This window comes from Etheostoma cragini, chromosome 20 (genome assembly GCF_013103735.1).
Source record: "Etheostoma cragini isolate CJK2018 chromosome 20, CSU_Ecrag_1.0, whole genome shotgun sequence".
Taxonomy (NCBI): domain Eukaryota; kingdom Metazoa; phylum Chordata; class Actinopteri; order Perciformes; family Percidae; genus Etheostoma; species Etheostoma cragini.
The window spans coordinates 22,287,535-22,313,447 of record NC_048426.1 but is presented as its reverse complement, the minus strand read 5'-3'; the positions used below and the strand labels follow the sequence as shown (position 1 = coordinate 22,313,447).

Sequence of the window (25,913 nt, the reverse complement as noted above, 5' to 3'; positions counted from 1 at the left end):
CCCCCCGCCCTCTCTCCTACAGGTGACTTGAATGAAGTGACGAGAATGTAAACGTACGTGCATCATAGCCGTCCGATGACCATGACGTCCACAACCTCTCCCTTATGCAGTTCCACGTACTGCTCTGTTTTGGGAGGTAACATCAGCAGACCGTTAGCGCTACGCATTGACATAAGCCTGCTGGATACCTGGTTGCCTGGAGAGAGAGAGAGAGAGAGAGAGAGAGAGAGAGAGAGAGAGAGAGAGAGAGAGAGAGAGAGAGAGAGAGAGAGAGAGAGAGAGAGAGAGAGTTTATGTAGAACTACAAAAACCAAGTAGCTATTAAATTGTCAATATTTTGATCGTCGATAAATTAGTTTGAGTCATTTTTTTATGAGACCAGCTTCTAAAATGTGAATATTTTCTAGTTGCAGACTTATTTATGTGTGAGCTTATGTGTTTGTGCAATTTTCTACCCTATCATAAAAATAAACATGTTTAATTTCATGTTTTATTTAACCTTTATTTATCCAGCTAAGTCGATTAAGAACTAATTCTCACTGGCAACGACGACCTGTTACATTCGCACCGTTGCACATTGACACCTGGAAGCTGCCCGGTGCAACCACAGTCTGATCCGTTGGTCACCGAGCAGCTCCACTCAAGGGGTTGGGGTTAAAGCCTTGCTCAAGGGCACCTCAGTGGTGGTGATGAGGGAGGGACAAGCGCTGCTCTTTTCACTTTTCCCACCCAGATTTTATCCCGCCGGTCTGGGAATTGAACCGGCAACTTCCCGGTCACAAGCTCGCTTCTTTATCCTTTAGCATGCACGCTTAATTTCCCCTTCTATTAATCGCAGCAACATCGAACAGTTTGGTTGGTCCAACAATCAATTACTTAAACACCAGCTATTTTAAAAGGTGTGTGTTTGCAAATTTCTACTTTGCGTTTATCTCAGCAGTATGCATTTCACGACACAATTATTTGTTCAATGTTTCGATTGTCAGTCAGACACGCGTGACACACTCCCTTCCCCCCATCAGTGGAATTTTTTGTGTGTGTGTCTGTGTGTCACAGACACAAGAACATAACACACACACACACACACACACACACACACACACACACACACACACGTTCATAAGGGGCTAGGCGTTGGCTTTCTCCTAATAAGATGATGTCTTAGCAGACATTCAAGCGTGTCCAGTGACTCCTCCCAGTTTCCTCAGAGACAAATTGTGTGTGTGTGTGTGTGTGTGTGTGTGTGTGTGTGTGTGTGTGTTTGTGTGTGTGCATGCCTTTACCTGTGCTTTGTGCCCAGGGCAGTGGCTCCTGGTGATGCCAGGTGAGAATACAGCGGTGGTACTCTGGTCTGGGATCCAGCTTCACGTCACAAGAAAGCTGAAAAACACACACACACACAAATTGTTACCAACATATTAAGTATAGGTTTTATAGGTCTAGGTATCTAGGTATATTGTACCGGTCTAGGTATATCGCTTCACACTTAAAGGAATTTTCAAGAACATATAATCAGTCTTTCTCATCGAGAGTTATCTGAGAGTCTGGAAGCGAGTGTGGGGAAATGAGTCAACGATGAGTCCAACGCACGTTGCAGCAACGTATAGTTTCATTTTCCAGTATAGCTACATTTTTAAAGAGGTGCACGTCAGCCTACAGCGTAGGTGCTTGTTACATAGCTACAGTATAGATTTTATGCAGAAGCATAAATCACGCATTACGGGTTTTACAAAATAGTTACTCTTTGAATATTCGACCATTAAAACTACTAATCGGCACTAAGCGGCACATTATTGTTAAATATTCTTTCATCTGTGGTTTGAGATATGCAGCAGCAGGTGGTGTGGGTAAACAAGTTGTAGTTGTTTGAGTGACCTAACACACTGCAGCGCAAGGCGGTAAAGCAGCGGACATGGAGCTGACTTCTTCTTGAACGCTAACCAGGAGTGAAAAACGAGGATTATAAATGAGGACTGTAATGTTGGATATTGGAGAGATGTTGAATATTTTCTATCTTTGCACTTTCTTTATGGCGTTTAATCATGGTTAAGAAAGCTATGTTTTAAAATTTTAAGTTCTGTTTGCACTGTTTATAGCCTATTTTTTTAGCCTATGAATCAATATTGAAATTTTTTAATAAGTAAAGAGCAATCATAAACTGTGGAGATTTATGTTCATGGGTGAGGTTGCATATATCCCGTGATTACGCGACTATTTGTAGACTTTTGGGGAGAAGTTGATTAGAGTGGTGATCAGGCCGCATTTGTCTGTCCGAGCCCGGCCCGCTTTCGAGGCATTAAGATATCTCTGTCCAAGCCCCACACAGTTCTCATTTTTTTCTCATACTAATGACACATGCAAGTGTAGTTTGTGTGGAAAGCCCGCTTTTATTAAGCAACTGTCGGGAGGGCTTTCGGAAATGTCAACAGATGAGCGCATCAGCGCATATGGGGCAACAAGCACATGTTAACACAGGCGCACACAAGATGCCCAATCATATGGCCAATGAAAATTAAATTAACACAGGCTTACCAAAAATTGGCCCAAGCTATCAGAACATAATCCCCAAAAATTCACACAAGAGGTTCTGTGGACCTCCTCCGCTGCTCGATGGTTCTGCCAGCGGTGCTCACTGCTACTGCTGCTGGCTGCAATGGCAAAGATGCCATTGCTTTGGGTAGTTGAGTTGCTGAGCTCTTCACTTACATAATAAGCACGACCTAAACCCGAACATCATTTCTAAATATCTGTCCGGATCTGGCCCGGCCCGGCAGGTACCATTGGACTCAGGTATCCGCACTCTGAAGTTTTTGAGTACTAAACTACACAATTCATTAATACCCACCCTAGTGTGTGTGTGTGTGTGTGTGTGTGTGTGTGTGTGTGTGTGTGTGTGTGTGTGTGTGTGTGTGTGTGTGCGTGTGTGTGTGTGTGTGTTACCCTAGCTTTAATAATTGTAGGTCTAGGGTCCAGAATGCCTTGCATCTTCCTCAGAGCAGGAATCACAAACAGGTTACAGGTCACCACTGCAGACACTGGGTTACCTGGAAAACAAAACAACACAACAGAGGGTTTACTAAGGTTAACCCACAAACAGCTATCTCTAAGGTTCAGCATCAGCAGATGCTTTCTAGTAGTGCATACACAGCGCAGTGTCTCCTGTTTGTGTACACTTATATCTAGTCTGCACTGTCTGTGTGTTACCTGCTGATATCACTTTACACTAGTGTGACACAGACACACCCCTGTACATGTATTGTACTCAATGGTTTAGGTTTGCAAATGGACGGTAGGGACTTGTCCCTTTCCATATTTTAGGAGGACAGAACTGTCCCTACCAATATTTGAGCAAGCTCATTCGCATCATTTTTGGAGTGAAGTCATATTGGATCTTTCTGATGTGCCCTCCCAGAGGCTACTCCTCCAAGATGACCTAGCATGCTAGCATTTGATTGGCTGAAAGGGAGGGGGCAAACATCACATGCAAACATCGTACTTACTGCCAGACATGGAGGAGGCTAGAGCTGCTTGGTGTGCCCAGGTTATTGAGAATTATAAAAGGGTTTGGATTGCTTTGTAGTGTCTTTCCTCTACCCGGCAGCTCTGCGTCCCCCTCCCTTCTAGACACCTTTCTGTTTGGGACTGCCTCCCTACTCCAGGATGCTTCCCACTGAAGAGCCTGGGGACGAGGCTGTGAACTGCACCTTACCAGAGGTGGTGAAGTTAACATTTGTGTGGACACTAAGCCACACAACGGAGAGATTTCCGCCTGATCAGAACTTTTTTCATCTAGTCTCGTTTTCCACCTCCAATGAAGAGCACAAAACCGCTTCTCTAAATTTTGACTCATCCCGGGACCAGAGACCCAAACATAAGAGACCCAGATAAGTTATATGGGGAATGGGCAAAAAGGTTTGAACATGAGCAGAAGCATATGAGCTATTAAAGTCCCGGGGTTTATTAATGAATTCATCATTGACGTGAACAGGTGAAACATGCACATTTAAAGAGGTTAAAACCTCATACAAAGAAGCCGAATAGGACAGAGGAGTAAATCGTGCCTACATTTGACATTAAATGAGAAAAAAAAGGAGATATAAAGGAGAATAAATATTTAAAAGCCGTACAGAATGCCTGAGAGCTTTAAGCCGCCTCGCTTTTCGCTAGCCGTTCCATTGATTTCCTACGGGGAGAGTGCTGCGATACCCCTGGCATCGCGTACCGCTCGCATTTGCACTGTGCTCAAAGTTTCAATTATTTCAATTTTGACCTAGTTGCCGCTGACCTTTTCAAAGCGCAACCAATGAGAGAACAGCTATCGTTACCAAGCAAAAAAATAAATAGCTTCCTTGCCACCCTTGATGATGAATACCTCTCTGCAGTTTGAGATGTGTGTGGGCGGATTTACTGCTTTATATGTGGAAACGAAAACCTACACCCATGATTGTACTATCTATAAATGTGTTTTGCTGTTATAGTCATAGTACACGCCTAACACAACCACATTTAGCCACCTTCACATTCATCAGAGGGGAAATCTGGAGTGCAGAGCATATTGCAGGCAGAGAGGCAGAGAAGCACAGCGCAGGTATACGTCATCATTGCTTCTGGCATTGGTTGCACCTTGAAAGGTCGGTGGCAATAACGTCAAAGTTAAAAAGGTCTTCCAAGCAGGAAAGGGGATTTGTGCAGTCAGAGATCATATGTTAGTGAAGGCGGATTTATGCTTCTGCGGGGGCTTTACGCAGAGCTTTCGCCGTAGCCTACGTCTGAGGTTTATATGTGTGCGTTGGTGTTAGTGGCGTTTCAGAGAATAGCATGGCTGGCAGGAGTGTGAGGTAGAGCGAGTGAGAGAGTGACAGGGAATAGCTGGGGAGCAAATACCGACTCTAGAGGCATAGTGGGAGAAACAAAGTGTCTCCCCTGTAGCAGGAAAAATTCACTACCTCCTTGAATTCATGTTGTTTATGGAGAAGGAGAACCAGGAAATGAGTAGGATGAAATGCAACACTAAATGCCGCAATACAGTAGTTATTAGTTTCATTTTTTGATAGGTGCCCGTCAGGCTACGGCGGTCCGTTGGGTCCGTTTCTCCACGTACCTACCTATGTACCCACCGTGTCGATTTAACGCAGGAGCATAAATTGGCCTTATTGTAGGTTTATTTTTTAGGACCTACTTCCTCTAGGTGCAGGGGTTAGTGGTTGTCTGGCCTCGGTCTCACTCGGGGCTACGACCTCCAGCAGGGAGGACCCAGTCTCTCTGAAGTTGAAGTTTCCTTTAATAACAACAGCAATACATACACAGTGCTGGACTGGAGCAAAGACCACACACTCCAAATGACAAGGGCCCAGATCAAGGCCAAAGGACACTCTATACTGTAGGAATCCTTTACATTGCTATGGCGACATACTGGCATCTAGCACTGAAAACAACAGTGGAACTGGTCTTAGTCAAAGAGAGACTGGGGATTCTATAGTAACTTTTCAAGCTAAAACTTTATGCAGATCTGCAAAATTCTGTTGTTGGCAGCTCTTCAAAAGGACAGTTCTGCCCATTTGTAGCCCGTGTAATGTTGTTATTGTTTTCCACTGTATCAGTTAGTTCTTTCTAACAAAGACAATCTTAGTTGCTTCACTGTAAAGCAGAGGATTTTAAAGTTTGAGGGGCAAAGCCAGAGACTGTGTTTGGAGCATGGACTGTAAGCATCAGTTCGGCAAAGTGCATCAAATGCAGAAGGAAAAGCCTTAAACCTCCATTCTACCGGAACTCCAGCAGGGGGCGACACGTGCAATTGCAAAAAGAGGCCGGTTTCTGTAGAAGTCCATAAGAAAGTGACCCACTTCTCACTTGATTTATTGTCTAAGTAAACATTGTCATAATGAGTTTATGTTCTCTATCGCTAGTTTTAAGTCTTCTGCAAGACAGAACAATGTTAATTTTTTTAATTAAGGTCTTGTTGATTTTAAAATCTGCGCTAAAGTAGGGGGTGTTTTAGGGTGTGCCAGCAAGTAACGTAGCGTGTAAGGGCTCCTCCCTCACTCCTCCCTCACACTCGTCTAAAATCGTCACTCACACACAATCAGATGGTTGTATTGGACTGTGACATTGTGTGGTTGGGTATACGCTCCAGATATATCCTACAAGAAGGGATCATACCAAGGTGAAAAGTAATTTTGTCTGTATTTACTCTATATAATTTTTAAAGTTTTTTTTATACATTTGTGTTTTTGTTTGTTTTACATTCATGTATGTCTTGGTTAAAATTAAACTCAAACGCTTTTTTTTCTTTTCTTGTTTTTTTTTTATCGTCACATCCACAACCAAGAACGGCGAACGACTCATATCAGATCTCCACAAACCAATGAGTGACGTCACTTGCGTTGTCCATTATTATACAATAAAACAGTCTACCCAAAATGTGGAATGGAAAAAAAAATGGAAAATGGAAAGACTCACCAGAGCCTCACTGTGTGATTTGTAAAATGTCCCTCCAGAATTTCATGATGCCGCCAATTAAACCAATCAACGTGACTTTGGTGCGACTCGCAATTTTGACCAATCAAAGCAACTTTTTCACCAACTTGACCAATAACTAGAGTCACCCGCAACTTCAACAGATCCCAGCAGTCCCACATACCAGATCACTATGTGACTCTGAGAGCCAATGACCAAGCGGGAGTGAGAACGGGTTGACTTAACACATGCGCGGCCATAGTCATTTCATTGTTTAACGTGTGTGACTTGGAACATCACACATTCACCAACAAAAAGTACAGCGAAAACCGTGCAAAGCATTTCAGACCGTCCTGTCAACCTGAATACATTTTAACACGAATGTACGCTGTAAATGTTTTTTCACTCTGATGTCGCTGAAGTGTGTGCGGTTTCCTGTCGGCTCTCTGCAGCGGTTAAGTTTGCCTCGCGACTGACGCACGCACTCACACACAAATACACACAATGGATGCAGGGAAAACCGGAGATTAGACAGACAGGATGATCTAAATTGAGGATAGCTATGCTCGTTATTGTAAGTGTAAACGCCATTTAAAAAAAAAAAACTGACGTGATTAGGTCTGAATTTATTTGTTTGCTGATACTTGATCAAAAGATACAGGGTCCAGGGCAAAAATGGGAAGAACTGTCTTAAAAGGCCGAGTGAGGCAGGTTTTATACATGGTCCAGGCCTTAGACTACTTGAATAAAATAAGAGCAACCTTCTTCTTATTGGATCTGACAGTTACTGACAGACCAATACCTGATTTCACCTTTACCCCAGTAGATCATCAATATAGCAATTCTAACAGTTCCATAAGCAAACCATACAAACCAAGGATGAGGACAGCTAGAGTACAGACACACAAGACAGGGGCTGATGCCTCATGTGGGTCCAGGTCTGGAGGGAAACAAGAGGAATGGCCAAAAACATGTAGGACAGTGTGCTGAGGTAGGAGCGGACCATTATAAACCAATGGGTCAATTTAGGCATCCATTTATAGACTAACTCAAGCAAGTCAGAATTTATACCCTGGAGGTTTACTTGCCACCCTGCTGACTTGATTGCGTCACAATTATGTCAATATTTGCAAAACGGCTTTACAATAGTGTCACTCTGGCCATAAAAATCAAACCTGCATCTGGCACCATCATGGACGGACCGGCTACCTGAACCAAATAACCAAATATAGGAAGTGAACCAAAAAAACCTGGGATTTCAACCTTCCACACAATTTACAGACATATATATGATTTAAGGGATAACTTTCAAAGCCATAACCTGCTAATATGACCACATTGTCGGTTGCCTGTGTGACAACGCATCATCATCTTTCTCCTTCACTCACTGTCTGTTATCTGCTCATATTATTTGCAAAGGGGTATCGGAGATGGTTCTGGGGGGTCTGAGCAAGGAGAGGACCCACTTACAGACTCTCAAACAACACACACCCAGTTATTTCAGACAAATATATTACCTGGCAGAGCAAAGATGAGTTTCCGAATTCCGTCGATGTCAACTGTGGCAAATGTAGTAGGAAGACTGCGGAACAGAAACCCACAGGTGATTACTTTTTCTCCAGGTGTCATAAGAAGTGTCAAAGGCAGTGGTAGCAGCAGTAATAGTAGTAGCAGCAGCAGCAGTGATACTTAAGGTTGGGTTTAAAAAAACTAAACAACAAAACTAATTCCGGTTGAAATTTTCGTTAAGATGATCCGATTGAATCAAAAATAATCCAGAATCGATCTCCGTCTTTATGACATACTAGAATACCTAAGGAATCCATTGGTACCCCTCCCCATCTCACCCTGGCTTCATAAAGACTCGTCCAAAGTGGATCTGAGCATGAAGGTCAATATCCAGCACCTGCTTTAGGTAGTCCTGAACACACACACACACACACACACACACACACACACACACACACACACACACACACACACACACACACACACACACACACACACACACACACACACACACACACACACACACACACACACACACACACACACACACACACACACACAGAGAGAGAGTGAGAGAACAATAATACTTAAAAAAAGCAGAGTCAGCTGTGAACAGTAGTGCTTTCACATGTTGTTAGAGCAGAAAAACCAACCTGGAGGATAAACAGCAGGCAAACAAATATTCCGTGAAAAGGGTTGATGACAATTTGGCTGCTTCCTTATTAAAGATCAGAATATCTACACAACATGTCAGCGAACTGATTGGTAAGTTAGAAGAAATGGGTCATAGGTGAGAGGTTACCTTCTCTCCCATGGACACACCCCCCGAAGTAATGATGACGTCGGCACGACTGATTCCCTCATGGAGCGCTGACAGCAAGTCATCAGGGCTGCAAACACGCATGATACATTAAACTCAGTTTACTACTAAATGGGGGGTGCTACTCCGCCTATGAAAAACATCAGTTTAATATCTTCTGTGGCTGTTAGGGGTATTTTTAACGTCTCTGAAAATAACCCTGTTGATGTCACAGGGATGTCACTAGGGTTGTGTTGATTTGATTATGTTTGATTATTAATGGAAAGCTTACAAACTGGAGATGTGGAATTTAAAAGATGTGGGTGTTTACCATGCAAGGTGTTGACAAAAAAAAGGCATTATGTCAAAGGCATTATGGGAAACGAAGTATCCAGTTTTACTTTGGACTTTGCTGCATCAATTTTGACCATTCTTTTATACTCTCTCTTGCAATGCCCACTACTTAAAGGGATACTTTGTCAATTTAAATCCAGCTCTGTGTCATGGCAGTGTGGGCAGTGTGTTTACATCGGTCCCCCAGGAAGTGTCAGGCTTTGAAGCCAATTTCATATAGCGGCCAAACATTGATGCATCCGTGTCAGTCAGGTGATACCATGGGGCTCAATAAGATTATTCAACAAAGACATATACATGGCAAAAGAAACTTTTATATCAGTGGGTCATTCATTTTGAGCATCACATGCCGTGCGAAATGACTTGTTTCACTTTCAGAATTTGATTCATTCGATCCGATAACATTTGGAAAGTCTAGAAATGCCGCACGATTATATAAATCAATCCCCATTCAACTTAGCCAAGGGGCTAAACCGGAACTAGCCGGCTTGGCCGGAGGAGGGCTCTAGTAGGGAAGCAGCGCTGATCATCAAGATAATATCATACGGGGCACGTTTTTGGCTTCATTTAACACTGAGCAACTCTCATAGGCAGAGATGCAGAGACGCCTGATCTCTGGAGACCTTCACTACTCTGCTCCGCAGGAAGCTTATTTTATACGTTATTTGCATAAACCAAGTGCCCCTACTTGTCTCCAACAATGCCCAGATTGATGGTGGGATATCCATGTTCCTGGATGGTGGACAGCAGGGTGGAGCGGTTGGAGTCTCGTATTTTTCCTGGGTGAAGATCATCCTCTGGATTCAACAGCTACACACACACAAACATAAAAAGGAAATCAAGTGACATCTACTTTCAGTAGGAGACCCATAACTCTGACTGCAAAGATCTTAGGAAAAGTCTGTGTGTATTTTCATCTGTTTGTGTCTCTGTACCTCGTTTCCAGTGGACATGACTGCCACCACAGGGAACTTGTGCACGCTGACCTCAGTCACTCCCACTGTAGCCAGCAGGCCGATCTCTGACGGCCCCATATGTGTTCCTTTAGCCAACACACACTCCCCTCGCCTGATGTCATGGCCTATTGGCCTGTGCAGACACACAATGTTACAATCATAATTAGCTGGAGGCTTTGATGCAGCTTTGATATGAATTAGCCTGCGCTTGAGCTTAAGCTTCAGCATATAGTGGTTTGTTTTTACCTGATGTCCTGTCCAGGACGGGCCTGGACCATGATCCTCACCTCCAGCTCCTCAGTGCCCTGAAACAAACCAGACTGACTGTTACTATCAACATACCTGCAAACAAACACACATCTTAAAACTAGACGGTATTCAAGGTACTTACATCCTCAGACTCCCTCAGAAGTTCTGTATCTTCTACCTGGACCACAGCGTCAGCTCCACAAGGAATCGGAGCCCCGGTTGTCACCCTCATCACCTGACCTGGCATCACTGTATGAGTGGGCTGCAGACAGAGAGACAGAGAGACAGAGAGAGAGAGAGTGAGAGAGACACACACACACAGACACACACACAAACACACCTTATTGAGTTTGTTTAAATCTTGTTTCAAAAGACAACCAATTCACTGTGATTGGCTCAGCTGTTTTAGAGCTATGAGACCAGTGATGTGACTGAATGATAATCACAAAGATACACTCACTTTGACACACAGGTTGCGCGTTCAAGACATTCCACTTGCAACCCATAGTCATACTAACAGCAGTGTTCAAATTTTGAATAGTACTTCTAGGGCTGCGTATCGCCAATGATTTCCTGAAACGATTCATTTCCAATTTACAAGGTCGCGATTCAATTACAAAACCAAGAGATTCTCAGAGAACTATTGCTGTAAAGTGTACAAAAAAGAAGCAACCCTTGTATATTTTTATAATGCACCAGGTGAATCTTTACATTTAGAATTGACCTGCCAAAATGTGTGTTTCAAGTACTTTTTATTTACACATGCATGGTGAAAAGGCATATATTAAAAGATCAATTTCTGTTTTTTATGGCTCCTTATCAGATCACTCCAACAAACACTCTCCATTTAGTGCATGTATAGGTACTGAGCATGTGTGTGATAGTAATTCAGGCGTGTGAGTAATAACAACAGAGTGTAAATTATAATTTCCCCTTATGGGTTTAATAAAGTGTACATTATTATTATCATATTCATCAACCCAGCCCTAGCTACTTCTTATATAATATAACAGTGTTATTCTCTGTGCTTTATGTACAAACATAGATGGTGGGGTTTGTATTAGGTGAAAAGCTAATAGTTGTGTTGTTTGCACTGAGTGTACCTGTACTGCTAAACGTAACAGTAATGGCGCTAGGCTGAGTGGTTCATGACTGTAACTTATCGTAGTGTTAGTGTATTAGAGCTGACCTGTTGTCCAGCCTGGGATTCTCCCATGATGAAGCGATCTCCCGGGCCGTCAGCAGCTACAGGTCAACGATAAGGATTTAATTAAGTTAATTTATCATTTTTATAATTTATACTGTTTATTGATCCCCAGTGTGGAAATTCTGTTAATTACGGAAATTAGACCATCAATATCGATCTTTAAGACTCAAATGGCAGCCAAGAGCATAGTTTACGTACAGAATACTGTGTGAAGAATTAACTCTTTAATTCATTCAATGTCAACATGTTTAGTAATAGATTGTATTAGTGGGCTCACCTCGTACAGCATAGCCATCTTTAACAGAAGCAGGGAACGGAGGAAGGTTGTCTTTGGCATATATGTCCTGAGCGAGCACTCGACCGAAACCATCTAAAGAAATAGGCCCAAACCAGGTGAATTTAGTGAACAACAAACACTACACACATTCCTTTCCCAACTTTTCCATGGATTATAATGACCAATACAAAACGTATCGTTCATTAGAGAGCCATGAAATTAAATGTAGACTCACCTGGCATTATTCAAACATATCAGACTCAAACTCTATTCAAACATGATTTCATCTAGCTGGCATACACAGAAGGAGAGACGGAACGAAAATGAGAAAAAGTACAAATGAGAAAGAAGACAAACGTTCGTGATAAAACACTGTCACGCATGAAGGCGTGTTAGAGATACGGTAATACAGAAAATAACTACGTAAAAAGGTTATCCACAGAAGATTACTGTAACAATTAATTTAATTACACACAACTAAATTCCATGTTTTTCATGACCACTAGTACCCTAACTTCAAATATGATCAATAACACATTTTGATAACGCAATGTCTATGTGCCTGTACATAAACGAGCCGAGCAGAACAGAACAACGCACACACACAGAAGACTCACCTCTGTAGTTAATGACTTCAATTCCCAGAATGGGTGTCATCTCTAGAACAGTGATGAAGGCTTTGTCCATTGAAGTCAACGGGAACGGAGACATGCGATGACGACGTGCCACTTTACTGATGTCCACCGCACTGTGGCCTACACACAGACACACACACAAAGAGTAAGTGAGTAAGTAGTGAATACGTTCCTATAACCAATACCGTGAAAATTAAAAATGTTTCATAGAGATGCATGTTACCGTTACAAGGCTGGCACGCGCACACACATATACACACACACACACACACACACACACACACACACACACACACACACAGACACACACTTTCTCTCTCTCTGAACTTACTTGCTCTCAGAATGTTCTCATTACTGCCACATCGTGACTGAACCTGCAGAGAGACAGACACATGTTCTATATTTGGTATTGTTTGATGCAAATATATGTAGGGGATGATTTAAATACCTTCTCCTTCATAACAGGACAGTCTGGCAAAGGCGTTCATGTTGATGTATCTATTAATATTGTCTAATACACAGGACACTGACACATAAATAACATGAATTCTAGCTGTGACGTTCAAAGCCAGCACACCAGCAGCTGTGTGTCGAATTCTGTGACTGCATAGAACAACACAGGATAATTAGAAACTAAAACAGAAATCAGTATGGGGTTTGATTGATATGCCAGTCTAATGCTGTTCCTTAATAACATTTCAGATGTCTGCTGGTGTGTTGTCCGTATCTGCTATGGAAGTTCATTCAGATTTTCTTCGTTGCTTTTTAGTTATGTACAGTAAGTTGCCTCTTTATCTTAATTTAATGGTTAAAAAAAGAGCATGCCATTGCATAAAAATGTAATACCGTAAATAAATAAATATTAAATAAAGCCAGTATTCAGATAATAGCCATGTCTGGTACAAACAAAAAGGCCGGTCAACAACAAAGAAACACAGTAAGGATTGGTGAAAAACCCTGTCTTCCCATGACTAACATGGTAAATTCAGCTTTAAATTTCCTCAGCCAACAGAGCAGTGTCCTCTTCCGCACAACTCTGCCGCTCTCTCTTTTTTTAACAGAAATACTGTTTTCATTCACTAATTAATGTCTTTACAAAGAAGCGAGAGAGGTAGTCCAAACACTGAATTTCGCAAGCACCCAAAAACGTAATGTAATGTAACATTTCAAGCAACAAGGTCTGCGTCAGATGTTTGCCTGAAGAAGACATCAGTATTGCCTTGTTACATTTTCAGGAGTAATTATTATTTAGGACTTAATTGAGAGCAGCAGAGTGGTAAGTGAGACATGAATCGGGTGTATTGATGGAATGTGTGCTGTGGAAAGATTTGAGTTTGCATTAACAGCCAATAAAAACAACGTTACTTAAATATGATAACATATCCAATACTTAATTGGGACAAATGTTATGTGAATGTACAACAACTGAAGATATTTATATTTCACAGTCTCTTTCACTCCCATTCAATTCCAAACACAAGTCCCGAGACTTAGTCGAAGCGTAATCCATCACTGTGCGAGAGGCCGACAGCAACGTCTGACTACTAACTATTGAGATTGGTCTCACATTAATACTGTATATCCATTCGAAAGCCAAACTGAGACAGGATTGGGATTTAATTTTCACTATAACACTTAAACAATTACCACCAATAAACAATTCTCCAAACAATCCAAATGAAACCTTCAAATGTGCAACATCTTCTTTACCGAGTATTTAAAAAGAAGAGATAAAAATGTCAGAAAATAACCTACAGTGACCCCAAAAGTTGGAGAATCCAAAAAATAAGAAAACTCATATGAAATCATGCAGCAACTGTCCTGCTTGTTTGCTTTTTTTACTAGAAACTGTTGAGATAGCTTTTCACTACTGTCAGCTGTAATGATACATATATTCTCAGCATGCTTTATGGCTCTTGCAAAGCGTAGTGTGTGTGTGTATGTATGAAAGCTGGTGTGTACCTTGGGTGTCGGGCATGAGGCGGTGGAAAGACGGGAGGTCGCCTGTGTGGCCCGTGGTGACTCGGAAGGGGTGGAGCTTAAAGAGGCAGAATCTCGAGGAAGCACCTGAACGCCTCGGGAAATGATAGAGTCCGGGATCTACACACACACACACACACACACACACACAGTCAAATAATGTCATTTAGTTGTTTCACTAAAGTTGTGTCTGAATGACAATAAGATTTATGGAATGCAAACTACTTATCTATGACTACTATATCCCACCATCTCCTTTGCTGCAGTACCACTTACCACCTGAACTGTTACTGATGCGCACACAATGGCCGCTGTTTCATAAAAACACAAATATCACTAAAACCAATCAGGGACAGAAGCCTGAGCATTGATTAACTCTGTTGTGCGAGGCCAGGTGTGTATGCAATTGCGTGAGTTTCAAATCTACTGTAGTTGGGAGGAGAGAGAGGGACAGACCCGACGGAGATCTGCCTTCTACTGAGTGCACTTTTCTAGTTAGAAAAAGTCATTTTTCCGCTGAGGCTCCAGATACATTTTAAGCAATTCAGAGAAAGGCATATTTACAATTGTATGACGGACAGGGTGTGTATCTGAAAGACATGATAAACTGACCAATGGAAGGGGAGGAGGGGTGCGTGTGAGTGTCTCACCTGCTGATCATGACTACAGGAGCAGGTGAAATGAGTGGGTGGGGCAGGTGTGTTGCCGGCAAAGTAGGGACCCCCCTTAGCCATGACCACAGCATGGCTCGTCTGATGGACAAACAGACACACATGCACGCAAGCAGCCAGACAGGCAGACAGACAGACAGACAGATACACGTCCCCAGACACATACAGGTGAATGAGATGAAATGGAGGGCTTCAATCTAGTTAATGAATAAAGCCACAAAATGAAATTGCCGCACAATGGACCACTTCTAAATAATAAACAAAATGTGGATCCTACTGATTCCTCCCAGTAATGTTCTACATGACTATAAAATTCAATCAAGTATTTGGAGTTGGCTTGTGAGAGTAGGCCATCTGTATCTTATTACATTATCTGGAAACCAACATCTGAACATTGCCCTTTTAATTTACACCTGCAGCCTACTGCACCAGTTGAAAATAGGTGGGGGTGTAATGTCAACACAGTAGCTAGTTAGTACAAAGACAACCATAACCAAAACACTGGAGAAGAGGGTAAAGTTGTATCCAGTTCAAGATTTGGGAAAACTCCAAGAAAAAGAGGCGGTCGCTCGCTGAACAGCCATACTGTGGGGGTACGTTGCTTTTATACATCATAAGAGAAGATCCATACCGTCACAGACTTAATATAAATCCCATTGTGTTAATGTTGTCCAGATAAGATATTCAGATACAGATTTTAATACCAGCTGTAAATCTCTTAATGTCTCAGGTATGGGCTTCAAATTAACATGCCAAGAAATGTTGTAAGACAAATATCTAGTACTAATTTATCAAACAGCCTTTTTTACTAGAAAGACTAGAAATATTTGTATTTTATTTTTTTACAACTTGATGTGATTTGTTTTGGAGTCCCGCAGCAGCCTATAGCCTTTGAGCAGGAATTGTCTAGTACAGGACTCTGCTGCTGCCATGACCCAATTTCCCCACAGGGATCATTAAAGTTTCATCTGTCAAGTTCCCAGCAGCAGCAGCAGCAGCACTCATAGTGGTGTTTCCTGTCGACTGGTTACCTTGGCAGCGATAGCAGCTGCGGTGATGTGGGAGGTACCATGCTGGTGATGGTGGTGGTGGTGGTGGTGGTTGTGCGCGTGTCGAACTCTCCTCCTGTCCTCCTCCTCCTCCTCGTCCTCCTCTTCCTCGCATTGGGTGCCGCGCTCCATGGTGTGCATGTTGGCGTTTGTGTCGCTGTGCGTGTTGGCCAGCAGAGGGGAAGGGGAGGGCAGCTGCTCCAGCGCGGCGTGTGTGGATTTAACCCTGACCGCGGCTTCACGCAGCAGGTCAACGGCGTGGGGCAGAGCGGGCAGGATGAACTGAAAACACTCCTGGAGGAAACAATACAACGCATGTTAAATGTTAAACTCTAGAGCCCTTTCAAACAGAAATCAAAGACTTGACATGAACAGTAAACTTGGATCTAGTCAACTATAAATGATGCTGTCCCACTAGTCATGAACCAATGCCATTGCATTAAAACAAATTCTAATGACTTTTGGTTCCCTATAGCATTAAAGGGCAAGTACGGGCGTCAGTGTGGTGTTCATCGTTTTTTACCTGCTACACAGAGGCCATCTTTGATTTGGACCGTCGGAGGGCAGCCTAGTTATGGGTTTAAAAACATAATAGACCAGCCACGTGTGCGTGGCTTCCATTATCAGTGTAGCAGCTTCAGTTGATTATAAAGTCCCCGTACGGACCAAAGTACGGAGTGTGGACGGGTATCTAGAAAGATGGCAGTTGACCTCCTGGGCACTACCAAAGTGCTCTTGAGCAAGGCACCAAACACCCCCCAAACGCTCAGGGCGCCTGTCCAGCAGTCGCAGCCCACTCACTGTGACATCTTTTCATTTTGTGCATGTAAAGGACCTGAGCATGTGTGAGCATATGTGTGTGTGTGTGTGTGTGTGTGTGTGTGTGTGTGTGTGTATTTCAGGCCTGGGTCTAGTGTGTTCTAACAAACAGAGTGTAAAATTGTAATTTCCTGACCGGGGATCAATACAACATATAAATTAAGGTATTAAAGTATATATTTGCCCCATGTATTCCGGCTGTAAATTAAGTCCAAGTCATAAAGTTTGATTTTCAAGTCCATAACAAGTTATTATGCATTCATCACCAAACTTAATGCAATTTCAAATGAATTATACCAGACAAATTAGATCACCTTTTAATAGTTTATGCTATAGTAATAAAAACAGAATACATTTTATTTTATTTCAAGTCTAGCCAAAACATATAAGATTTGTGACTCAACAAAGTCAAGTAGAGCTTTAGATGCTCCTAATAACGTGCACGACATGCGTAAGGGTGTACAGTATATCATTGCAGCAGAGTTCAGAGTAAGCACAGTTCAATAATCCCACCTGAGAGCCCTTCTTGCTCCCTGGCAGGTTGATGATCAGAGTTTTACCACGGATACCACACACTGGCCTGAAGACAATGCAGTAGAAAGCAGATTAGAGCACGAGAGGATACCACACACACTAATCTGGTTAGATGAAAACAGATTAGCAGATTAGCACCCCACATCCTGGTGTACACAGTCTAACTGTCTTACTGACAGTGAAGATTGTAATCTTCACCTGGACAGCATGCCTAGTGGTGTAACGTTGAGTGATCCCATCAGCATGGCGAGAGCCATACCCGGAGCCTCTCGCTCTATCACTTCTCTGGTGGCCTACAAACACAAACACCAGTTCGCAGTTAGTTTAGTTTGTCCCGAAGAAATGTGGTTGGAATATAGGATACATTTCCAAAGCAATTAGTTTGACCCGTTCAGATAAGACGGGGCTTGCTGGTTCAGTCTCTAACTGTCCTGTTGTTATTCATAGTTATTATTTATGGTTTTATTTACACTTTTGATCAAGTTTTGCCATCAGTGGCTGTTTGTACCTCAGGAGTAACATCTCGTGGTGCAAAGCCAGTTCCTCCAGTAGTGAGGATGAGATTCAGCTGCTGTTCATCGCACCACTCCAAAAGAGTGTCCTGTACACATGTAGACACGCACACACACACACACACACACACACACACAGTTAACAACTACAGCAGGCATCCTCTTTACCGACAGGCAGCTACAATGAATAAAGACACTTTGTTTCAAAGAAACACCTGGGGTCATACTCCAGTAGTGACAAACATCTGGACTGGTCTAAGGTGCTGCTCAGTACCTCAAGAGAGAATTTCCCCACAGGGATTAACACAGGATCACATCTAATGCATTCAGTTTCTAGAAAAGCATTGAGGAATAGTGACTAGCTAAGTGTTGGATGATAGACGGATGGTCGCTGCAACAGCCAATAAGACTTGTGAGCCAAACGAGCAAAGATTCAAGAAGTATGTGAGGAGGAATTTGCCACTCTTTACATTCAGTGCCTGTAACGCGGTTATCAAGTGTCTTCTTCTATGACAGATTGAAGCATGTTTTAATGCCAGTGGGAAAGTGTGTACTGTAAAGTCCAAACTATTTTCACCGCTTATTGGCACGTGTGTGTCTCCTTGACTGTGAATGATGTGAGTTCTAGTGAGCTCAAAGCAAAGACACGTACCTTGATTTCATCGATCTCATCTGGAACAATCTTGTAGGCTGCTATGACTCCTCCCAGCCTGCCGGAGGGGACAAAGATAGAGCAAGTGTAACGTCAGCGTACATGCATGTGTGTGTACAGCACGCCAACATTTGTTTACCAAAAGGCAGGAAGAAGGCATGACCCATCCTACTATCCCTCCGATTGGCTCGTACTTGTTGGCTTTGTTAGTTTGGTTGGTTAGGTTTATGCCACACAGGGAGCGTATCGCAGATTATATAGTCTCTCTCTTATTTTTTCTGGCATTGTCCTTTTCAAAAAAAGTCTGTTATGTTTTTCCACCTCCAAGATTAATCTCTCGTCGTCTGTGGTGTTGTAAAAGAGACATATATATTAATAGCGGGGGTCTTTTGGTAAATTGACTGGATACTCTAGCTGTTTCACTTCCTGCCCAGCGTTCATGAAAATAGCACTGCTCGTATATCTATACCGGGGCGCGGCCGGTGGAATATCAAGCATTGACTTAAATGGCTTGATTGCTCAGAGACATTTTCAACAGGGCGCGTCTGCGCTGCGTTCCGGATGCGGCAAGGCCACGTGAGCAACCGGAACGAAGCACAGACGTGCCCGGTGGAAAAACAGGGTTAGAGTAACAGGGTGAGCCAAACAAAGGCAGAGTAAGGCTGGACATGCCTTCGCGATCCTAGGAAATACATTTAAGTTACATTTATCTCATTTTTAATTTATTTAAAACAACAAAGATATTTGTGGGTGCGTCAGAATTATTTTGCTATCTGTGGATTTATTTTTTACATATATGTAGAACAACAATAGTTATTTTTGAGGAGACTCATTTGTATATATATCACAAAATACATTTGTGAATCCCTCTGTGTGGATTCATTAATATTGCCACTGATCTGACTCTATAATAGACTGCGTGTAATAGACTCACAGTGAGGGATCATGGACCAGGTCTTTCAGGTTGACTCCACTCCTGTCCTCAGCCAAGTTATTGAAACAGCTGTCACTGACTGAAGAAGAGAGACATTCAGGTTACAAAACAGAACAAGCATGAATACAACGCACTTTAAAATAAAAATGATCACTGACATTGGTTGTCTATAAAGAGATTGGAACCCCGGCTGATACTAATGAGACATTTCAATTGAAGTTTACACATGTATACTTAATTAATGTTACAGCAAAGCATTTACATTGACGTTGTTTGCATCTCAGTGTCTAATTACTCTTTAATTTTGTTTTCCAAGGGAAACTAAACAGTACCACATTCAATATTGTTACACAATAATATATAAAGCTATAGTATTCCTTTATAGACTACGAACAGCAAATATCTATTCACCCATGGTCTATCATTATTTTAATATTATGAACTGCTAAAGTAAAAACTTGAGATTGTCTAGATCCACTTTAAAGAGAATGTGTAACATAGTGATTAGAAAAAGTTGCCTGGCGTGTCTTACAATTTAATCACTTGAACTTCAGACTTTGTTCTAGCCTGGTTCTAACAGGGCTAGGCTGGCTGTTTCTCCATGTTCCCAGTTTTTATTCTAAGCTACTCTAATGAGCTGCCGGCTGAAGCCTTGTATTTACAGATATCAGAAATATATCAATCTTGTCATCTACCTCTTTGCAAGAAAGCAAAAAATCGTACTTCCCAAAATGTCAAACCTTTCTATATACGTATAGCTATAGTGAGTGGTGTCTGTTGCTCCATGAGGAATTCTGGGTAATGACCACACCACTGATGTTGCACGTGCCCGTTTCCCCCCACGCAGCCGCTAGTAGCCAAGGAGGACACGGAGGATTTTAAATAATTGACTCTTTAGAAGAGGTAATTATCTTCACCCGAGTTTCTGCACGTGAATGTTGCCTGGCAACAACTATTTTTAAACAGCAACACTAAGATATACAGAGAGAGTTGTGTGCAGATGATAGTCTTAATTAGCTTTGTAGCAACTCATTTGGCAATGGCTTGAATGTAACAGATGTTCATTACTATAAAACAAGTTATGTACTAAATCATTATTAAAGTGATGGTCCGGAGTAATTTCACCCAAGGGTCTTTTGCACCATGACTTCGAGCCAAATACACCCCCACCCCCTCCAGGAGCTTTTTTCACTTGGTCCAACATTGGGCAAATTAGAGCTATAAACGGAATGGCTTAGTGTGTATTTCGTCAATGACCCCACTAATAATGGCCATAACGGTACCAAACTTCTACAGAAGTACAAGTAGGTTCGGTACTCATAAAACGGGGCATTGTAAAGTTTTTAAGTACACCAGGAGTTTATTTAAATAACACTTGCCTGATGGCTTTTGCTCTCGCTGCTACTGCTACCGGCAGTTAGACGAGTGCTTAGGGACGGTCAACAAACTACAACACCGAAACTAAAAATAACTAATGGCTTTTTCCACTGCTGGTAACAGCTCGACTCGCCTCGTCTCGACTCGACTCGTCTCTACTCAACGCACTCTGCATCCGTTTTCCATTGCAGATTGAGTAACGCCTCAGCGTGGCTGGTCACCATAGCTACGCGTGATTATGTAATTAGAATTTTTTTGTTTCAAAAGAAGCTGAAGGAAGCAACAAAAATCACCGCTAAAAAGTTTGGGAATTCCTACGGAGTTCAGACGCCGACATGACGATTGTTCGCCGACACAAAACAGTAATTTAAGTTTCCTGGTAACGTTAGCTAACATTTGCATGCGTTAGGGGCCCCGGTCACTACTTACTATACGCTCTATAAAGTAAATTAACTTTAGCAACCATGATTACACACCACAACACCTATGCTGTGTACCGTTTGTGTTTCAGAGCATTCACGCTTTGCAAAATCGCCGCCACAGACCTCTGGTGGGCGTTCGATGTACAACTGGTGAAATCTCTGGTTCTGACCTGCTGGGCTTTTTATAATCTTTATGAGAGTCATGGAGAGGCTTATGACAATGACTGGGATGCATCTGGGACAGGAGAGCCGGGGGGGGGGGGACACTGTCACAGGGTGCAGAGGAAGAAGACTGGGATGTACGGGAGGGTTTGATGCGCTACATGAATAGCAAAATAAAAACTTTTCTTTAGTATATTGTCTTGTTTTTTTAAAAGTAACAGTTTGCAATATTGGAAACGACATGTAAAACCCCTGATAGCCCTTAAAATTGAACAGTTGAAAAGTGAGAATGGTGCAGAGTAGATAATCTGTTGGTGTCTGGCTAGATTATTATTATTTATTTTTAAATGTTGCGTTTGTTCCAGACACACATTCCGCACTCTTGTCTGCTAAAAACGCAGATATCCGACCAACCAGTAGTCTGCAGGTTTCCACGTCATCTTTTGGTATCGCCTAAGCTCGCTTGGAACCGCGACTGAGGTGGTACTAAAAAAAGTACCTAGTAGCAGGTCCCAGGGACTTTTTTTCGTGATGGAAAACCAAAGAAGTCGAGAAGAGTCGAGGCAAGTCGAGTAGATACCACGCAGTGGAAAACCTCCATAAATAAACTTGTCACTGCTCTCTGGAGGACAAACTGTGATTTACTATTTAATGCCACTAATTTAATTATTGGCCAACATGAACACCAATACCGATATATCTGTGATAAGCTAATGTCAGCTGACGACTAAATATACTTTAATGCAATGGTGGGAGATGTAGGCTACTCAGATCTTTTACTAAGGTCAGAGTGGTAATGCCACAGTGTAGAAATAATATGTTACAAGTAAAAGTCATGCATTCAAAATCTTAAGGTTAATACAAAAGTATTACAAAGAAATTTCCTTTTCACAAATGCTACTCGGGACAGGGGACATATTGTTGGGGACAATTTTTGGCTGCAGATTAATAGACATTTGGTGCTTCAGTGAGTATTTACAGAAGCAGGAAGGTGTATGTGGTATTGAGTCAAAATGAACTACAGTGAACGTCACCCACTGCAACGGTGTTGTCGTTGAAGGAGTAGGATATGTCAGGCTTTGGATAAATTATTAGTAGGGTCATTTCATTGATGGTTTGGGTATTTTAATGGGATTTCTTGTAAAATATAGAATTTCAGCAGCTATCATCATTGGTAGTTTGCCCTTTGGACATTGCTCTCTTTGGCAAAGCCATAGCCTATGTTTGAAGTATTTGAGCTAAATTTAGCACATATCCTACAGTGTGTAGCCCTGCGCCTTCTGCCCAGTTATCACAGAAGGCAATTTCTCATATCTTTGGTTTTGCTAACCATGTCTAAAAAATTGCCTATGAGACTTGGGCTACAACCAGCTGTTTCATTGTCAATATTATGTTATATCATATTTATTACACCTTTTGCTCCATATGTGCAACCTTAAGCGTACCTTACGTCAACACCAAACTTGACTTAATGTCTCAGTTAAAATGTTTTGTGAAAAATGTCAACCGCCCCCCCCCCCCCCCCCCCCCCCCCCACACACACACACACACACACACACACACACACACACACACACGTTAGGAACGTGTGTTAACATGTGACATGAAGCGGTGGTTGCTGCATGGACAGCACGGATAGCTGCTTTTAGCCGATATGCTAGCTCCTCAAAACCACGACAGACTTCCCAGGCAGCTGCTGGGGCGCATCCTCTTAGCATTATTCTCACGTCTCCCCCTGCTTTGGCGAGGAGGCAGCAGGGCTACTGGTGACTGGTGACTGTCACACGACTGTAACGTTATACTAGTCCCAGTCGTCCTGTACGTGCACGACTGAGAGGCAAACATCAGCTGGGCTAATTAGGGAAGCTGCTAAAACAACCTACATAGCAGAATTCATTTCGCTTTAGCAGTGCCCCTTGCCTTCTAAATAGCTTTTAATAGCTAAACGCAGAATTTATGATTAACGTTAATCCATGCAAGGTTACATTACTGAATTCAATCAAAAAACACACGAAGCCCAGATGAAATGGCCGTAAAGGAGCCATAAAAGAAATGTTAATGAAGAGCACCCTCAAAAGCTGCAAATATATCGGATCTGCAAAGGGACAAGAATAATGCAGCTGATGGCTCGGTTTCGTTACATTGCTAGAAAATATAACGTTCCCGTGCGTAAATATTGCAACATACAGCACAACAAGCTAGGAAAAACGGTGGTTTTGATTTCAAAATAAAAGCGCCAATCTTATTTAAAAACTCATTGCAGCACTTGCTCGCCAATCAATCACATTAGCCCCCCCTAATTCTGAAAGTCTTTGCTGGGCGGTCTTCCTCCTACTGTCTCAATTGACGCTAACGTTAATTAAAATATTTCACTACAATGTAGTGTAGCTAGCTATTTCGAACAACACTTAATATAACCATGGATGTATTATGGTGACAGCCAGTCTTCACATGTAAACACGTCATAAACTTCACTACAGAATTGCAAATAACGTCGTTACAAAGCAAATTCCACATCTATCCAACCTGTCAAGAGCCATGAAGCTAACGTTAGCTGCGGTTAGAGCAATGACAGTCAACGAAACCGGTTAGCTTAGCATACTGGCTAACGATAGCTAGCTCGGCAGCGAAGACAGCCCGTATCGTGACACCGACGTGCACGGGCAACCGTCGGCAAAACGCTACAGATGTGCACTATTAAAAAGCATTTTATCACATGTTATTAAACAGTCTCCTTACCCGTCAAAATCCCCACTCGGGTCTGATGGTCGTGGTTGGTAAGCACCATCCCGTCCGCCGCCATGTTTACAACCTCTGTCTGCACTGTGCCGGGGCACATACATAGAAACAGTGTGGTGGTGTGCGGGCTGCTGCTGCACCTCTGGAGGACGACTGTGTGTATGTGCGTGTCCTTTGGTGTAAGTGTCCTCCAACTAATAAGTTAAGATTTGGGTCCGCCTCAAACACACTGGTAGAACGTCGGGATTGGTAGGCTACTTTGTGAAACCCCCTAAAGTGACCTATGTGTGAAGTAGCCAATATTACAGAGTAATGGCCCAATAGCTCCTGGTAATTATCACAGAGAGTCAGTACTCCATTTTTTTACCAAATGTAGTCTCTTGTAGGACACAGTTTCATAACACAAGCAGTAAAATCTCTTTATTAAACACAAAAAGTAGAGTTTCTAGTTATAAAGAAGGGGACAATTGGGCCCCATAGCCAGTTAATCCAGCCCTGACACACACACACACTCACACACAGTGAAGAGGATGGACAGTGGTGGATGTAGGCTATCTGAAGGAAAGGGCAGAAAAAATAAAAAAAGGCCCCAGCTGCATGCGGAGAGGCACCAGCCCCAGGTGCGTAGACAGTAATGGGCCACTTATATACACTCTTAGAAAATGAAGTACATAATTGTACCTTTAGGGGTACAATGGCTTGTCACTGGGGCTGTACCCTCAAGTACAAAAACTGTACCCTTGAGGGTTGCTTGGGAACATATATGTACCTTTTGACCCTCAAAAAGGTACATATATGTTCCTTGAGGTCCAACAATGAGCCCTATGGGGTACGTTAGTATAGATTGTACCTTGGGGGACAGAAATGGACCCCTACTGTACCCTTATTTCTGACAGTGTAGGAGACAAGAATTAAATATTAAATACAATTTAATTAATGCCTAAAAATGCTCTTGTGTGGTTGTCATCACGTGGCAGTGTGGAGGAGAACGAGAGAAAGAGAGAAAGAGAGAGAGAGAGAGAGAGAGGAGTAAAGATGGCAAGTCACCCACTGAGTGTCCTGGTCTGGAACAAGAACACAACTTCTGCAGTTTGGCAGCATTTTGGGTTCCGATGTAATGAGTATGAGTGTTTAGTATTCAGTTTCTGAACGCTGTAGGCACAACCCAACAGTTTGGTGACGCCGTCTGAGCCTTTCGTCCTAATTTTGAATTAGTCTTGGTATTACCGTATACCGTGGTAAAATAGGTAAGGAGGTTTGACGGTATCAAAATTTGGATACCACCCAACTCTAGTGGTATTGACAGTTTTCTTGGATGGAATAGAGTGTAAATATGGACTTTGGCTGCAGCATGTGCAGACATTTCCCCAGCGGAGCTGACAGGCCATCAGCGAGAGAGGAGGCCCTCACACAGTTAAATTAATGTATAACGTATTTCATGCTTCTTGCCTAACAGCATTGTTGATTCAGGACTGGTCAGATTATGAGCAGCAAATGCTCTACCAGCAGTAAAAGAAAATCAAAGACTGAAAACTTTCAGCCAAGCATTGTTTGAACTATGAAAGATATGATTAAAAGTGGCCAGCAAAGCGCCAAATCTTAGACAGTGTATCAATTCCA

At 42.5% G+C, this 25,913-nt stretch overlaps 1 protein-coding gene and 1 long non-coding RNA gene across 5 annotated transcripts; one reads left to right on the top strand and one right to left on the bottom strand.

Annotated features, from left to right (window-relative positions):
- Positions 1–56: 56 nt before the first annotated feature.
- Positions 57–24,540, bottom strand: gphna (gephyrin a). Of its 4 annotated transcripts, XM_034857662.1 has the most exons (24): positions 24,294–24,540; positions 19,594–19,672; positions 18,660–18,717; positions 18,004–18,096; positions 17,694–17,788; positions 17,475–17,541; positions 16,125–16,436; positions 15,073–15,174; positions 14,405–14,542; positions 12,774–12,816; positions 12,425–12,562; positions 11,808–11,900; positions 11,513–11,568; positions 10,466–10,585; positions 10,321–10,379; positions 10,054–10,207; positions 9,807–9,928; positions 8,768–8,855; positions 8,304–8,377; positions 7,974–8,038; positions 5,180–5,278; positions 2,941–3,044; positions 1,284–1,380; positions 57–196 (listed from the first exon to the last, which is right to left on the bottom strand). In XM_034857662.1, the coding sequence occupies exons 1-24, from the start codon at positions 24,391–24,393 to the stop codon at positions 63–65; spliced, it is 2,490 nt and encodes an 829-aa protein (XP_034713553.1). In that variant the 5' UTR covers positions 24,394–24,540; the 3' UTR covers positions 57–62. The 4 variants fall into 4 exon arrangements, with proteins under 4 accessions (XP_034713553.1, XP_034713556.1, XP_034713555.1 ...); XM_034857665.1 differs by lacking the exon at positions 15,073–15,174; XM_034857664.1 differs by lacking the exon at positions 5,180–5,278 and having other exon boundaries at positions 63–196.
- Positions 19,800–25,913, top strand: LOC117935518. The gene is made up of 3 exons (XR_004654776.1): positions 19,800–19,811; positions 21,746–21,756; positions 25,774–25,913. It is a non-coding gene; the product is annotated as an uncharacterized LOC117935518 (long non-coding RNA).

Excerpts from the sequence above, each read along its gene's own strand:
- gphna (XM_034857662.1), bottom strand. The coding sequence starts at position 24,393 with ATGTGCCCCGGCACAGTGCAGACAGAGGTTGTAAACATGGCGGCGGAC. Across the intron at positions 11,569-11,807 it reads AGATGGCTATGCTGTACGAG|CTGCTGACGGCCCGGGAGAT; the intron begins GTGAGCCCACTA and ends GTTGACCTGTAG. Across the intron at positions 10,380-10,465 it reads TTCTGAGGGAGTCTGAGGAT|GGCACTGAGGAGCTGGAGGT; the intron begins GTAAGTACCTTG and ends GGTTTGTTTCAG.